This window comes from Rhagoletis pomonella, unplaced genomic scaffold (assembly GCF_013731165.1).
Source record: "Rhagoletis pomonella isolate Grant_MI unplaced genomic scaffold, Rhpom_1.0 Rhpom_scaffold_00007, whole genome shotgun sequence".
NCBI lineage: Eukaryota > Metazoa > Arthropoda > Insecta > Diptera > Tephritidae > Rhagoletis > Rhagoletis pomonella.
The window spans coordinates 56,018,230-56,035,731 of record NW_023458561.1 but is presented as its reverse complement, the minus strand read 5'-3'; the positions used below and the strand labels follow the sequence as shown (position 1 = coordinate 56,035,731).

Genomic DNA, 17,502 nt, shown 5'->3' with positions numbered 1-17,502 from the left:
GAAAGCTAAATCGAATATAACTATACTCTATCTCTTTAGCAGAAAAAAGGCTATTTCCATAAAATCCATTTCCTGCTCATTACCAATGTCACTTCGATTGGAAGTGCCCATATGTGTACATATCTATACGTACGTACTTATGTATGTTTTTATATACATATGTATGTATGTAGGTACATACATACATCTTCCACAATTTTTGTGCTCTATGGATTGGCGCTTTTATTGTGGCTGATTGCACCGCCAGGTAGTGTAAGCTTGTATGAATATACATAAGTATGCATTTAGAACGTATGGTTGTGTGATATGTACATATGTAAATATACATATGGGGGGGTCATTCACAGCGAAGTTGTGGGCGACGGAATCACACGTTGGCACTCGTATAACTGGAAGTTAAAAAAAAAAACAATCACAAGTAACGCACATTTTTATTTATATACATACATATTTACAGGACCGGATTAAGAATGTGGGCGCGCTGGGCCCGTATACTTGTGGGCCTCTTTCTTTTTGTGTTAATAATTACTCATAATAAAAAATAAAGTAATGGATACTTTCACCTTCATTCAGGTTTACAGCATTTTGTACTAGGGAATAAAATAGTATTACTGGAACGATAGATTTGCACGATTGATTTGTACAAGACGGTTATATTTATGTTATGGAACTCTTTTAGTGAATACTACAACCAATTGTAATAGCAGTAAACACAGTAGGGGTCTTCACACCGAGCATGGTGACGAGGGGTTCGGTAATTTTTCCCCCACGTTTTTTGTTTATATAAAAGTATTGTATTGTCGGTGATCCGATTACCGAAAAATTTCGCGAGATCTCAGATTTCAGTTCAGTGGTAGTGTAGTACTTATAAGACGATCGCAACTATTTTACATTTCAGTTATGTATGCGCATATATTTACTTGTGGATCACCCCTCGGATGTGTTTTGGTATATACATAAAAATGGATGTACATTAGACTGCTTCACCAAAAAAATTTGCGGGTTTCCGCCGGGATTACAAAATCTGTTGTATTTTAAGACTTCCACCAAAATATTTTTCGGAAAAATATTAAAATTTACGCGAGCTGGACTGGTTTGAAAATACCTCTAAAAATGGAGTTTTTCATGAATAAAAACACTTTCTTAAAGATTTTTTTGAAAAAAATCCCCTCAAATGACAAAATGGTTTAAGCTTAAAAAATCTACATAACAATATTTAAAAATCTTTTCAACGGGATCGTAATAATGAGATTTTTGATGCTGTTTCTTTAACCTTTTTCAGAGATTGATTTACGAAAAACTGAATAACTGGGCCAAAAATATTCTGGGTTAGACTTGTCGGGTCTCAGTACCCCATTTTTTTTTCCGAATACCAACACATCTTAATTCAACTTGGAATGACGCCCGTTCATCCTACCTTTTATCCTTTGAAGAAGTTTATTAGCAAAGAAATAAAACGAGAAAAAACCTTTCCAATGATACATCACAAGTCTAAATCGGAATAGTTTAAGTTCAGTTATGCAAGTTTTTCTTATACCAATATTTGAAAAAAGTTAAAAAACAGCATCAAAAATCCATTATTACGATTCCGTTGAAATTTTTTTTATATTTTTATGAAATTTTTTTTTAGCTTAACCGTTTTGTCATTTTATTTTTATAATTCCAATGGAAACACAGTACCGAGTTTTTTTTTTTTTTTTTGGGGGGGGGTTAGAGTATAATGTACATATATATATATTTAAGAGTTGGATATTCCATTAAAATTGGACGTGTATGATTTTCACTTCGTATTTTTGGCATTGCTATTGAGTTGTCTTTTTTGATTTTGTGCATTGTTTTCAAAGTTTTCTCTTGACTTTTATTTTGTCCATTACAGTTTTCTTATTTTCTCTTGCAATTGTTTTTATTACTGTCAGTCTGTCTGTCGGTTTTCTTTGTTTACGTCGCTTCTACGTCGTCATTCAATTTTATTTTTAGCTACATTTGTGCTAGTACGCATATCACACGCTTCCTTAATTAATTACATACATACATACATGTGCATATACCGTTTAGCGCAAAGTTTGCGCTTGCCTTGCTGCTTTGAGGTTATTGAATTGTTTTTTGTTTGCCTATATATAGTATAAATTTTAATAGTAGTATACATACTATATTTACAAACTACATAGGTAATAAAAAATGACAAACAGATGTATGGAAATATGTATGTACATTAGGGTGGTCCAAAATAAGCTAATTCGGAATTTATTGCTCTCACCCCCTAGGATTTTCTATATCGAAACAATCTACCCCTATTTTTTTATTTTGAAATCAACAATTGGGTATTGTTAATGAAAGTCTTTTGAAGATAAACAAAGTTTTCCGATCAAAAAGTATAGATTTTCAAGAATTCTATACCATTTCAACGATTGTTTTTTTCTTTCCTTACTATAAAATACATGGAAAACTTTGAGCGCTTTGAGCAACCTCTAAATATTTTTTGGATTTCAAAAAAAAAAAAACGGGAATAATTTTTTTCGGTATGGAACAATCATAGGCAGTAGGTGGCTGCCTTGTGGATACTCTGACAGCTGAGGTGTTGGTTTTATCTTGTGTTTCGATGATACTACTCAGAAATAACCAAGGGCAGCAGCAAATGTAAAGCCAGGAGTAAACAATTTTTCGCGTATATACAGTCTTGTGGGCTTAACAGGCAGAAAGTTATTCACCTTACCCTATCAGGGGTGGGGTGGTCAATTTTAAACTGCAGAGTCCTATGTGAGGATTCAGTCTCGCACCACAGACATCTTGAATTTCATATCGTAGGGTGTCTATCTGCATGCCGGGCACTCGTTTGGTACATCCGCATCTAATCTGCTGAGGTGCGAGTTTAGCTTGCCGCGGTAGGCACAGCGAAGTTGGGCTTTTATGATGCGAGTCTCCCGAGACAGACGAAGCTCTGTCTCGTCCACGTCAGGTCAACCACCTTGTTCCCAAAACGGCATTCACAGGTGGAGTATATGTCAATACTGATTCCCTGTGAATGCCACTCAGGGCCTGTCGGTAAGCTGACGGGTCCAGAGGTTGCTTTATGAACGTCTGGAATTCACCCGTCAGTTCGTATAGACGCCTTCTGACAAGGGTTCCGCTACAAGCAGGTGTCCGTTCGGGTGCCCACGTCTGTGACAGCCTACAAAGAATTGATTGCAGAGCATTGTGTTATGTTCCCTGGTGTTGTGGCGACATCAGAATGCATCCGGTGGCTGTTCGGAGTGCCGTATTTCGGCAGGTCTGTAGCTTCATCCACTGCGTCCTACTAGTACCCGGCAACCACACTGGCGCTGCATAGCTTAGAACTGGCCAGCCAATTGCCTAGTATGTTTTTAGCAAAGTTTCTTTGTTTTTGCCCAAGTTGCTGCCGGCTATCGACTTGAGGACCTTGTTGCAGCTCTTCATCCTATTGTATGCTCCGAGAAGGGGAGAATACTATCGAAGGTAACTCCGAGAAGTTTTGGGTTGTTCACCGTTGGAATTTGTACGCCATCGTGAATGTTCAGCTGTAGTTTGACCTCCTTCGTCCAGGTGGTAAAAATGATTGCCGAAGATTTCGTAGGGGATAGGGCTAGGCTCCTTGCATTAAATAGAATGAGTCAATTCCATTCTCGGACGCCATTATGGAGCAATCGTCTGCATATGAGCCAATGGAGACTCTCTGATGGTTGAGGGCGCTTTGAAATATAATAGTTAAACAATAGCGGGAAAAGGACACCCCCCTGAGGGACTACCTGGTTAATTTTTCTTAGCTTGCTACTTTGTTTCTAAAAATTACTGACGAATATCTCACTCACCACTTAGATAATTCGCTGACCACCGTTTGAGTCCCTGTGGAAGAGAGGAAGTCTCAATGTTTTTTAGTAGCGTGGAGTGGCTGACGGTATCCAACGCTACTAGGATTGTTCCCTCCCATGAGCAGTTTCAGTTTAGGCCTTGAGTTATCTGAGTGTTTATAGCGTTAAGTGCTGTTGTTGGGGTGGGAACTTTATATTTATATTTTTAACTTTTTAGAAACTGATATGATCAATTTTTGCTTTTTTAAATTAATTTTGTTTCCTATTTTTAATTTAAGTTTCTTTAAATTTTTAGTTTTTATTGTTTGTATGTACATAGATACATATGTATATAGGCATATGGCATAGGAGGATTGTAAGTGTAATTCTAAGCAAATTTGCCGAAGAAATCATGGGTATAAAATCAATTTGGAGTTTGCCAAATTGCGAAAATAGGTTTCTTATACTTAGCATTTTGCTGTAGTTCCGTAGAGAAATGCTTAAATTTTGAATAAAATGCTACGAAAAAAAAAATACGCCAAAGGGCGCAACAGTGAAAATTTTCAAATTTTCTTACGTGTTAATATAAAAAAAACGTACATTTTACTTATCCTTGAATTTTTTTTCATACAACTAAAATTCAATACAAACTACATGCATGCACACGTACATTAGAGTGGTTCAAAAATGCATGTGAAAAAGTAAACTCGGAATTTTAATGCTGTCACCTCTTAGGATTGTTCTATACCGAAAAAAATATACCCCTATTTAGGGAGTGCTCAAAGCGCTCAATGTTTACCATGTTTTTTATATGGGGAAAAAACCACTTTTCGTAGAAATAGTGTAGAATTCTTTAAAATGAATATTTTTCGATCGGAAAACTCTGTTTCTATTCAGGATATTCCCAATAATAACTGGGCCAAAGCTAATCCAATTTAGACTTATGAGGTATCAGTGAAAATGTATTTTCCTATTCTTTTTATTTTTCTCATTTAAACACTTCTTAAGACACTGCAGAAAAAAGCTAAGTAAAATGAACTTATTTTCGCAATTTGGCAAACTCCAAATTAAATTTATACCCATGGTTTCTTTGACAAATTTGCTTAGAATTACACGGAGAATCCTCCTATGCTATACGCCTATAGTCGAGAAAATCTCCCATGCCAATTGACCCGCTCTAATATATACATACATACACATTATGTATATATATCTGGCTTTAGTACAATGCACCATTCACTTTATTCTTTAAACCACAAAGATTTTTTTTGATGAGACTTAATAAGAATATTGACTTGCTAGTATCGAAACAATTTCTTTCACGTTTATTTGTCAAGAGGTCTTCAACGGCTCGGCGCTATTGAGTCATTCGCAATCGTATGCTGCGAATGCCGCATTATACTAAAGCCGGCCTACCGACATAAGCGAACACAGATATATACATAGTTTAATTTCATTTAATTTTAAGAAAACTTATTGCTAAACGAAAGAGAGAATAACGCTAGCAGATATTTCAATTAGTCTTTCGCAAGACTGTGGTTAGTTGAAAGACAGTTGACATTGAAAATTGCCCTGCAAACTTCTCTATGTACTTATGTATATATTTAACCTGATTTCGTATTATAAGTATTTATGGTTAATTATATTTATATTATATTATTTATTTATATTACTTAGATGCATTCGATCGTAAATCGGAGGGTGAATTATCTTTTTCGCGCCATTCAAGCTTTGAAGGTAGTTGCAGAACCCTTTGCGTATTCGTTGAATTGTCCTTTCCATATCTAAAAAATACAAATATACATACATAAATACCCTGAGGTTTTTCCTAGAACAATACAAAACCATACATACATATAATTAATGGATTAAAAAATATATATGCCTATCCAGTGATCATTACCCTCCTTCAATCTTTTTACAAACATATTTTTGTTTTTATGTTTTTTGGTTTTTATCCATTATATATGCACATACATACATACCAATTCGTTTTCATTATATCATTTCGTTCAGATGACGAATCTTCACATGGCGTGCACATCACCAAGATGGGCAACGAAGATGTTCATCTTCACGTACAGCACGATCACGGCACTGGAGGTCATTGGTGCGCAAAGATATTCTTCTTTTCGCTGCTAGCCATTTTATTTGGCCTTGTGGGTTTGATTATATTGGAAAATCGCGGTATATCTGATTGTGAGTATTCAATGAACTGTACTTACTTTTTTTCGTAATGATAAATCTACGTACTCGAACATACATATCTACATACATTAACGATTTTGCCTTTGCTTTGCTTTTGGTTACAGTGGATACACCATTGTCAGAGTCACGTTTCTCCAATTATTTCGATGGCTGGGTAGATGAGAGTCGTCAAGACCATGATGATCATGATCCCGTACAGGCGTCGATAGAAAAGCATGAAGAGCACGATGAACCATTCGAAGAAGAGGAAGATCACTCAGAATTGGATGAGGAGGCAGATGAAGAGCACGATGAAGATGAAGCTCACGATGGCGATCATGACGAAGAAGATGAAAATGCCACAACAGAACAAACAAAGGAGCTGGAAGAAGATGAGGACAATGATGAAGAAGATGGAGAGAACGAGGATGACGACGAAGCAGACGATGAAGATGCTACCAAAGAGGCTACGTTGGAGCGAACGAATGAAGAAGATGATGATGATGATGAGAATGATAATGATAATGATAATAATAAAGAAGAAGAGGATGATGACGATGATGATGATGATAAGGCAACACAAGAGGCCACCACAAAAGAAGAAGAAGAAGATGAAGCTGATGCTGAAGGAGATAATAATGAAGAAGAAGAAGATGATGAGGAACAGAATAACACAAATGAACAAACTGCTGAAGCTAGTCAGGAGGCGAATGAAGCTGATGATAATGATGATGATGAAAATGCCAGCAATGTGAACGATGTGAATGATGAAAATGACGACGAAGACGACGACGACGACGACGACGAAGGCGATGATGATATTGAACCAATTTATGAACGCTCAGCACAACAACAAACAAAAAGTGAACGATCGCAAGCCAACAACGCTAACGATAATGATGATGATGATGATGATTATGAGGTTGTTAAATTGCATGCAATTGCATTTGCTTTAGCGTTTAAATAATTTGCTAATTTCGCCTCTTTATTGCAGGAAGATGATGATGATGATGATACATTTAATTCTATAGAAAATGTAGTCGATAATGATGCCGAGGAGTTATTGCTGTTGCAAGAAAAGGCGCGACAACAGGCAGCACAGGCGGCCAAAAGTGAACCGGCATCTGCAGAGAAAGTTGATAAGGAAGATGCAGCTGAAGCGGTGCCATCTTGGGCGTCTTCTCGTAAGTAAAATTTATTGAATACATGCATAGTAGTAAGGAGAGGGAAACCGAAAAGGAATGAAAATAGGCAGTCTACATACATATGTATGCATGAATCTGTAGTTTGGAAACAATCGTCTGTGATACATAAATATTTACTTACATTAAATGAATTAGTCTTCAATTGTACAACATTTATTTATATCTGTTAAAGCATCTGTTAAGAACATATGTACTTGTGTAAGTATGTATGTATGTGCATAATGTATGTAATTTTGTAGATAGTAGAATACAGGGGCATATTCATAGTAGAAATACAATAATGTTGATTCTAAATTTAGTTGTAGCTTTTTGACATACATACCTACATGTCGACACCTGAGTGGAAGATCGATTGAGAAACTTTTCAAGAACGCCCTACTTCAGAATTTGGTTGAAGAACGCGCTATTTCAGAATTTTAGTGAAAAGCACCCTATCTTCGTATTCGGTTTAAAAACGCCCCACGTCAAATGAAAATGTATTAAAAATGTGCTGAAATAGGGCATTTTTGAATCGGGAGCTGAGATGTGGCGTTCTTCAATCAAATTCTGAAATAGGGCGCTCTTCAATCAAATTCTGAAGTAGGTTGTTCTTGAAAGTTTTTCTGAGATAAGACGTTTTCGAACTGGCTGCCGAGATAGACCGATCTTCCATTGTGGTGTCGATATGTATGTACATTAAAATAAGCAAAATAGGCATGGCCGGTAAAATTGATATATGTCGCTAGGGAACCCTGAAGAAGCTTAACAATTTTGCTAAGGAGGTATTTCGATTTTTTTATTAGGTTAAATTTTTCCTTTTAATTTTTGTTGTATCTTAGTGATTTTCCATGGGGTCAAGACAATTTTATTTACACGAAAGTTCATTGACCTCACCCTAAAGTACCACCCTAATATCAGTAAATTAAAGCCCCCCAAAAATTGTTAAATCTTTGCTAAGAAAGTACATACTTCGATTATTCCGGTAGAACTTATTAAAAAAAAATTGTATTGCCAAACCAAAAAATTTTCGGCCAAAAACAAAAAAAAAAAAATATTTACACCCCTATTCTGCAACTCTTTCATATTCGGATTTTGCTACGAATCGTAAAAGTAGTATGCTGCAATCCGAATCGTATTTTCGAACTTTCGAAATTCGTAACAATGGCATGCCTAAAATCGAACGACAAAGGTTTTTTGCGTAATTTTGTACGAAAACAATTCTGTGTCGGAGGCGAAATAAAAGATGTAAATAGATGTGTGTTTGCAAGAAATATTGGTGGTGTTCATTTAAACAGATAAATTTCGCATATACGTATATTTTTATCCCCTGCTTTTTATAAACGAGCAAAAAAGAATATTTGTTGCCCCTAATCGAGAAACTTGGGTCCGGTTTAGTTATTTGTACAACGATTTTCGGTTGTTGTGTCCAAACGCATAACCCTAATCCAAAAACTTTAACATACACGAGTAATCAAAGGATTCACATTTTATATAAGATAAATGTTTCAAATATCCTACCACTAGCTTATTAATAAACTCGGTTTGCACTATGCACTTTTTTGCAAAGTTCGACGTGGGTTCTGCGCAAAAATACTTTGGACGGCGTAGCCGGAGTGATAAGCACAAGCAATGTTGTATACCTTTGACATGCGGAAGCCCCTCTTCCCCGCCACACAGAAAGGAGAATTCTACTTAGTAAGGGTTATAATCCCTAAGCGCGACCGAAGGCAGAAGCAAGCGCAACCGGTGGTGGACCTAACAAAGTGCATGTTTTCAATGGCTTGGAAGAAGCTGTTATTGCATTAACTGGATTGAGAACCAGAGTTTCAGGCATAGGAGGAGTTCTGGCTTGTGGTTCAACAATTCAACCAGAAGCTAACACAGATGCCCCCATGGTTACTATGCTCGACAGCTCCGCATACCTTTGTGAATCCATTGCCATAGCGCCCGCCCGCTTACTCTGCTGCTATAATTGCAAATACATCAGAATCCATAATTTTGCTCAAAATATGTAAAATTAACCAATTTTACAATAAACAAGCACATGATTAGTGTTTTTTAATTCCTTTCCACTTTGTTTTCCTTCATTCAGCTTTCTTCGAAAAACAACTGATAGCTGGCAATGCTGCTCATGTGTTTCCGCAAGGGTTGCAGCATGTGGATTTTTCGTTTTTCGCAGCGTAGCTACGAATTACGAATTACGAAAATTCGGGTTCTAGAATAAGGGGGTTAGAAATTGCCTTGCATAAATACCTTAGGCTCAGAGGGGTGTAGGGGATAGCTTTTTTCGTTTGCTTGTAAGGTGGTACGGTCTATTATAAATACATACATATGTATTCGCAATCAAAAATTCACCATATGATCTATAAAGTAAGTTTTTTTATGATAATGTACAAGAAAGTGCAAATATCCTTTATTTTCATACCATCCACTATTCACCACTGTCTTTGTGTCCATACTTGGTATTTACTTTTTCAATATCCTTTACTTATTTCTACAATAATCCTTAAGCTATTTTTTTTTAATATTAAGTATTAATGTATTATTAAAAATCAATTTGAGTCAAAATTACGACTTAAAATCGTTTCCTATATACTTATGTATGTGTGTATAATTTTGCAGTTGCGGTTAAAATTGGCGTCGGTGTGGCACTCGCGCTAGTTGCACGCCTTGTATTGATTAGGAAAAATCCAAATACAAGTGAGTTGAAAAGTTTCAAAAATGTGTCTTGTTTTTGTTTTTTTTTTATAAAGTAAAATTAATAAAATCAAGCTTACTAGTGCCGCTTTTTGCGTTTTACGTTAATCCAAATTTTGTGCCACTTAACCTAGAGCCAAAAATAAAGAAAAATTTAAACATTAATGTTTTCTTTAAAATTTCGGCTGTGCGTTTCAATTAGCAAAATTGGAAAAATTTATTTGAAATATTCATGTCAGCATGGCTTTTTTGATGTTGTAACAATTAATGATTAATTTTTTGGTTTAATAAAAAATAATAGTCACTCTTTTATTTTAACCCATCCTTATTTGCACTTTCTTTTAGGATTCTAAACAAATTATTTGTACAAAATTAAATATTTTATTTGTCAACGATTATGTTTGTTACTTATGTATGTAAATGTATTTATGTACTTTTTTTTTCTTTTTCACATTTTAGTTCTTGAAATGATTAAGATTTTATACGCATATTATATTTTGCGCCATTGTATGTATGCTGCAATATTGGCATTTTTTATTATTGCAAACTGTATTTATTACATAGTCTAACAAAGATTATCTGTGATTATTAACTAAATATGAATATATTTTTACTTCAATGAAAAAACGAAAAAAAAAACTAAAATCCTCAGCTGAGGAACCGGCACCAGAGTTGGTAATGAAACGACGCCTAACAATAGCAACAGCGGAAGATAAATATGCCGAGGATGAGGAACCGCCACCGCTGCCGGATGATGATGGTTAAACATACATACATACATTAATTTTTTCGTGCATGTTTTTAGATCTGTTGAAATGAAAAGAGGTTAACTTTCTTACTTGTTCTTTTTGGTTTTAGGAGTTGCTTCGTATTATTTCCGGGTTTTCGAAAGCTTTCTTGGGGCTTTTCGAAATACTTTTTTTTTTTTGTTTTTTGAGACTTTATGAAACTATTCGTATTTTCCGGGTCCAAATTTACTTTCAAGTTTCAGCCCGATAATTAGTTTAAAAAATGAATTATTTTAATTGCCTACTTGACTTAACCTCTTTTCATTACACTGTCACTTTGAACAAGCTGGTCTGAGGTGTTTCCTATAATTTCGTTAAAAACTGGATTTCTATTTACACAAAAAGGCGAATACTCTGAAGAAGAAATCGAAATAGAAGAGGAGTATGAATATGAAGAGGAAGTCGAAGACCCCGACGATGAATTATCCGGCTTGTCAGGCGAATATATACCCGAAAGTTTTGAGCAGTTGAACGATCTGTATCGCTCCCGATTAGCAGAGTCCGCGGACAGTGAGGGTAATTTAAACCCCCAGCGTTTTGAAGATGTAAGGGATCAACGTTTGAGTCAAAAGAAATCACCTGCTATATTGACTGCGCCAATGCGGCCATTATCAACAACTGCCGAGATGCCTTTCAAGAAGGTATCAACATTAACGACCACAACAACAACAGCACCACCCAAAACCACTGCAAGTGTAATGCATACACAATCACCAAAAACACCTGCACCAACAACAACAACAACAACTAGTACAATAAGAACAACTAAATTCGAATCAACTATAAAGCCAGTGCAAAGCTATATAGCAGCCCCAACAAAAACAACTATCAGTTCTTCGGCAGTACACTCGCCGAAAGCTACTACCAAACAATACATAACAGACTCACCGAAACCGCTGCGAAAGCACGAAATTACACATGATGTGGATTATCAGCCCGATGATGAGGACATTGATTATGATGATGATGATGATGATGATGGTGTTGATGGAGCAGCAGCATATGTACGCGAGGTATTAAAGCGCGAAAATGAGTGGGAGGATGAGGAGGAAGAAGAAGAAGAAGACGATGAGGAGGGCGAGGGCGAGGAAGACGAGGAAGATATCGATGACGATGAGGATATTTCTGATGTCGATGATACCGAATTAATGAATAGATTAGAAGCCAAGTATGGTCGCTTACCAGCAAAAGAATATGAAAGTGACGAAGATCCGGATGATCCGACTTGGACACGTAATTACTAATTACTGCTTGAATGGCTTTGTTAGCGACCAAATACTTATGTGTGTACATACATATGTATGTACATATGTAAATTATGAAAAATTAGAAATATGTTCATGCAAATACGTATGTACGTATAAATATGTATGTATGTACATATACCAACTCACTAAACGGCTACATTAGCATGCGAATTCTAATAACATTCGAAATAAATTTTTTTCTTATTAAATACTATTAAATAATTGGTTCACGAAAATTCGCTCAGCAACAAAACATTGCTTGTGACTACAGCAACATCATCATTATCATCATCAAAGCTAATTAATAGCCATCGGTTAGCAGTAAGAAATGAATGCAAAGAATTCTGTGCGAGTTAAGCGAATAAATAAGAGCACATACATACATACATGCAAACATACATTTATAATTACATAGTATTATACTAAAGTAATATTCATGTAACAATTTGACAATAGTAAGTGTTGCCGATTTAAGTTAATTACCTTACAGTAGGGCTGGGACTATTCGCATATTCGGAAATCCGAATAGTAGGTACGCATATCCGGCTAATCGGGTAATATTCGTTAATTTCATTATAGTATTTGTACGGTTTTGTTAAATTGTTCTCAAAAGTACTAAATATATCGAGTTGCAAAAAAAAAAAATAATAGCACACTTCATTGCAGAAACAACTCTTATTTTATTGTTAATTTTTAGTTTCGAATATCCAGATATCTTTGCGCTATTCGGATATGTGGATATTCGGATATTTGAATTATCCGGATATTAAAAAAATATTCGAATTATCCGGATAGTAAAATAATCCGGATAGAAATCCCAACCCTACCGTGTACTTTTTTTATATTTTACGGGCATATGCATTTATGTTAAGAACAAGATATGTAGTTTTTTAAATTATTAGATAGGAACTATTTATCAATAGTTTGCTTTTTATATAAAGTACATTTGAATGTTTCTTATTTTGCATAGAAGTTTATATTCTCATTTTCTCTATCTATGTAAATATGTTTAGAAATCAAACCAAAAGAAGCAGTAGGAGGTGGACCCCAAGCGCATAACGATGACTATGACTTATATGAGCGAGAATTGCGTAGAGCAAACGAAGAAATGTTGCGAGAGGTGAGTAAATTCGCTAACCGTAGTTCATTGAATGTCAAAACTACCTGAGTTTTAAGTTGATAATGAAAGCATAGTTTATTAGCGGTGATTCCCAAAGTGGTTCAGGTGGACCCCCAGGGATCAATGGGAGATTAGACGGGGGTTTGCGTGATGTAACAGCAGGGGGTCCACCGAAACCAGTAAAATTTTTAAAGTGCTCTGCGAGAAAAAAAGTTTGGCAAGTTCTGCTTTATACCATGAGTAGTTTTTGAAGACTTTATTTATGTCGGACTTACGATGGTATGCAGTTGATCTCTACCGACCTACCTGAGCTCCGTGCACAATTGTGGCTGATTCTTTCCTCTTCTATGATGAAATTGAAGTGTTGACAGTTCTTGTTCATGCATATGAACTTCCAACCTCTCTACAGACATACTATTTAGAATCAGATCTAAAACTTTCCTGCTACTGGAGTCTGGGTAATTTTCTTGTCAGTACCGTTACTTGTATACCCGTTGGAGTAGGAATTTCCATCACATCATAACCAGACGAGCCGACATTAACTACTGATCTTAAGCAAGACCCAGGTGTTCTCTACGATGCCCAGCCTTCTCGCACCCATGTCCAGTTAGAATCACTACTAGCCTCGAAACGTCAGGACTGGGTTTTATTAATAAGTTGTTTGTACTCTTAGCGTTGTACACGTGCCACATGAGTTGGGATATACGGCAGCTAGCCGCCGTGCGCCACCTTTGATCCGATTTCTGCAGTTTATCGAGAAAGATTTCAGTATATATAGCTCCAATTAGGGTGAGATCATTGTGGAACCCTCACTTGATCTCCCCTGCAGCCTCGTTTCCGGGATTGTTGGGATGGCCATTGACCCAAACGAAATCTAGATCGAGCTGACTACTTACTGCGTTTGATCAGTTTCGACCTTATGCACTGGGAAACGAGTTTTATTACGTAAAAGACACCAAGGCTTTACTGGCCGCCTGGTTATCCGGGAAAATGTCTACACGCTTGCCGTAACGTAAACAACTACGTTTTAAAAGACGACAGCCTATTCTTAATCCTAGGGATTCAGGAAAAATGCCTGCTCCAACTCCGCGTTCCATTTTGGAGCCTTCAGTGTACAGATGATAATATCCAGGCAGATGTATCAAGATCCCCTTCCCAGTCGGCTCTAGAGGGGAGAATGAGCCGCAAAGGCCTGTGAAATTCTACTTCAGGTGGTATGTAATCGGTAGACAGTCTCATCTTAAGTGGCAATGGGGAAATTATATAGATATGTCCGAACGTTTTTTCTTTCCACACGCCCAGTCTTATAGCAGATTATCTACGGTATGCATTATGCGAAGGTCTACGAGAAATAGGTTTGTCCATAGGGCAAGTTCTCATTACCTCTGTAGTCCGTATGTATGCGGCTTTCTGAACTCCGACAAAATTACACTAGGGTACCAGTGTCCAATATAATGAGCGCTGAATAACAGTAAAACTAACAGTTTTATAAAAATAAGCTGGTATAAACATGTTCCAATTTTTAAACTTTAACGATTGATTTTTAGTACTGAAGAGGTTAAATACTAAGATATTAGTTGCGTTTTTTTACTCATTTCCAGTAAAATCCAGTAAAAGTTTTTACGAATTTTCATGTTTTGGCGTTTTCGTACACAAAAACTTGCAAAGTAGGGGAAATTGAGAGAGCGGAAAATGACAGCTGAAGTTGCAAGTTTTTACTGGATTTTACTGGATAAATTTTTACTTGTAAGAATTTGCCAGTACGAAAAACAGCTGATCGCATGTTGCTGTATGAAATTTAAACTAATAAGGAAACTGTTTGTGGATTTTTATTGTGGAAATTTTCAAAACAAACATATTTAAATATAAAATATATCGTTTTATTGGGAATATGCTGCGAATAAACAACCAATTTATCAGCTGTTCATGAAACTTGCAAATTATTACTGGAAAAGCGTTCGCGTACTTTTTTGCAAATTTTTTCTATGAGAGCGAATTCTTAGAAATAAAGTTACTGGAGAGTTACTGGCAAGTTACTGGATAATTTGTAAAAAAACACAACTATTGTTTTAAATATGTTTTATATTATTTGTTGTAAAATTAGTTTTTTTTTGAAAATCTTGTATTTATATTTATTTAATTCTCCTTTCTTTTTCTTTAGTTCTCATATCAATGAAACAAATAATTAGTTGAAATAACTTCCCCAACTCCCTCTGCATAGCTTTAAACACGTTTTTTAAATTAATAATTGCTATCATTAAGATTTAAACAGAAAATACAATTTTTTTATAGTTCTTATTAAAATAAAATAAGAAAAACATACACAAGTAAAAAAAATAAATTTTAAAAATTTAATTTACTTTCTTACTAAACGAATTTGTCAAATTTTTATGAACAATCAAAATATTTTTTTTCCATTCAAATGTTAAAAAAAAAAAAATTACTTAATATTAACTAACTAACTGCTGCCTAGAATGATATGCTCTGTTATTTTTTAAGGAAAGTACTATCCAAAAGGAAATTGTTTTGCATTTTTGCTAACTTACAAAGTTAATCAATCAATCAGAGCGGAACGATATTTTTTATGTAGTACAATTGCATTAACAAATTAACTTGTTGCTTAACTGTGCCGGGCCAGCGGGCGCGCCCAGCACCCACTTAAGCAGCGCGCGCGCACGTCTGAGCCACAGGCAACCAATTAAGTAATGACTTTAATTGAAATTTATGCCACTGCACAATTGTGCGAGGCGCACTCGCTAACACATACATATACATACATATACTATATTTACTAATATGTAGCAGAGAACGGCACGAGTACACCGCAACCAAAAATATGTTGCATTTATACTTTTTACTTTTCATACTCGCGTACATATCAACAATTTTCGAAAAAAACGTGTTTTTGGTCGAAAATAGTGGCACGCTTATCTTAGGTAATGAATTATCTTCCGTTTCCGGTAGAGAACGAGATTCCATCGCAAAATTGTATTTAAATGAAAACTTAAAAAAGATATACTAAAAAAAGTAAAAATAACAACTCGTGCTCGTGCTCATATACCCGTAGTTGTATATGTAACGTATACGCTCCGTAGCACCATACACAGTCAGCTACCATGTTTATTCGCACGCCTTAACTTAATGGTCATATAATTTAAAAGTAATTAAACATTAGCGTGGAAGATTTTCACACAGTATTCCTTAAGCACATATATATTACTTTCTTCAAGTATATAACAACTTTGAAACGATTCGCGAGTGTGCCATAAAAATGGAATTTTAGTTTCTCAAATCATAGTCATCTTTTACTGAATGTAATTTTTTTCATTTGGTGGCACACTAGCTTTATTACACTAGATTCGTTCGTTTTGGTACGAACACCGTTTAATTTTAACATTAATTGTAAAAATTCAAAAATTATAAAAAAGCTGCGACAGATATTCTGCATGTTGCCGTTTTTTTTTTGAATTGGGTGGCACTCTCTTGAAACTTCACAGATATGTTGTATTTGATGCCAACGGCCTTTGCCTGCAATATGAAAATTATATTTGAAAACTTCCCAAAGTTATTAAAAAAAATATGATTTTTTCGAGAGACAATGAAAAAGTGAGTAACTTCGGTACTTTTTCGCCTATATAAACGCTTTAAGGCTAAAATGGTTCAAATACTTGAGTTGTTTTTTATTGTACTTATTTTTGGAACTCCATTGATTGGAATATATGCAAGAAAAATGCTATAGCGTTTTTTTCCCGGCGAGAGAAGAAAGTGACACTAAAAAAAAACAACTCGTGAGATTTGCTCGTATACGTTTATAGTATTTGCCGCATATAACAAAAAGGAATGTGCGATGAAAAGTAATCGACCATTAGAGTCACAGAAATAGGCACCCGTGCTGTTCTCTGATACATTTACATACATATATGCATACTGGCATACATACATACACATGTATGCAGAATTTTTCTCTTTATTTTCTGCATGGAATGTTCTTACTAATATTGCATTTTTTCTTATTATTGTTGTTGTTTAATGTTTATTCCCAATGCTGTTGTTTGCTGCTTTTAAATGTTCATATGATTAAATTTGCTACACGCCACCTGGTCACCTCTACATACATACATATTTAATACGACACACATCCAAACATCCACACCCCCTGCGACGGATCGAAATTCGACAGAATTATGCCGAAGCCGTTAAAGGATATGGCCAACTGGCGCAGCGGTACCCCGATAAACCACAAGCATTTCTCGGCCAAGCAAACGCGCTGGATAAACTGGCAGAGCTGCAGCGCAGTAATCATTTGCTGAGTGAAGCTTTACAGGCGTATAAGCGGTATTTAGCACTAGGCTCGGCCATCACCAACAATGCACAATTTCGCGCCGCGGCCGAGCGCTGCATCGAACGTATGCGCTTCATGGGTAAACGCGATTGGCTGTAGGATTTAAGACCTTGCGAGTAGTCTATTTTATT

General features: G+C 35.7%; 1 protein-coding gene across 4 annotated transcripts in view; it reads left to right on the top strand.

Moving 5' to 3' along the window:
- Positions 1–17,502, top strand: part of LOC118743108 (aspartyl/asparaginyl beta-hydroxylase) — a 50,627-nt gene that overhangs the window by 28,123 nt on the left and 5,002 nt on the right. For 2 of the 4 annotated variants that reach the window (XM_036475616.1, XM_036475614.1), the window contains exons 2-9: positions 5,823–6,005; positions 6,119–6,915; positions 6,988–7,177; positions 9,800–9,877; positions 10,527–10,634; positions 11,008–11,895; positions 12,923–13,029; positions 17,210–17,450. In XM_036475616.1, the coding sequence (XP_036331509.1) occupies positions 5,823–6,005; positions 6,119–6,915; positions 6,988–7,177; positions 9,800–9,877; positions 10,527–10,634; positions 11,008–11,895; positions 12,923–13,029; positions 17,210–17,450 (2,592 nt within the window). Of the gene's footprint in view, positions 1–5,484; positions 5,544–5,822; positions 6,006–6,118; positions 6,916–6,987; positions 7,178–9,799; positions 9,878–10,526; positions 10,635–11,007; positions 11,896–12,922; positions 13,030–17,209; positions 17,451–17,502 lie in introns of those variants that run through there. The other 2 variants (XM_036475615.1, XM_036475617.1) reach the window with 2 other exon arrangements.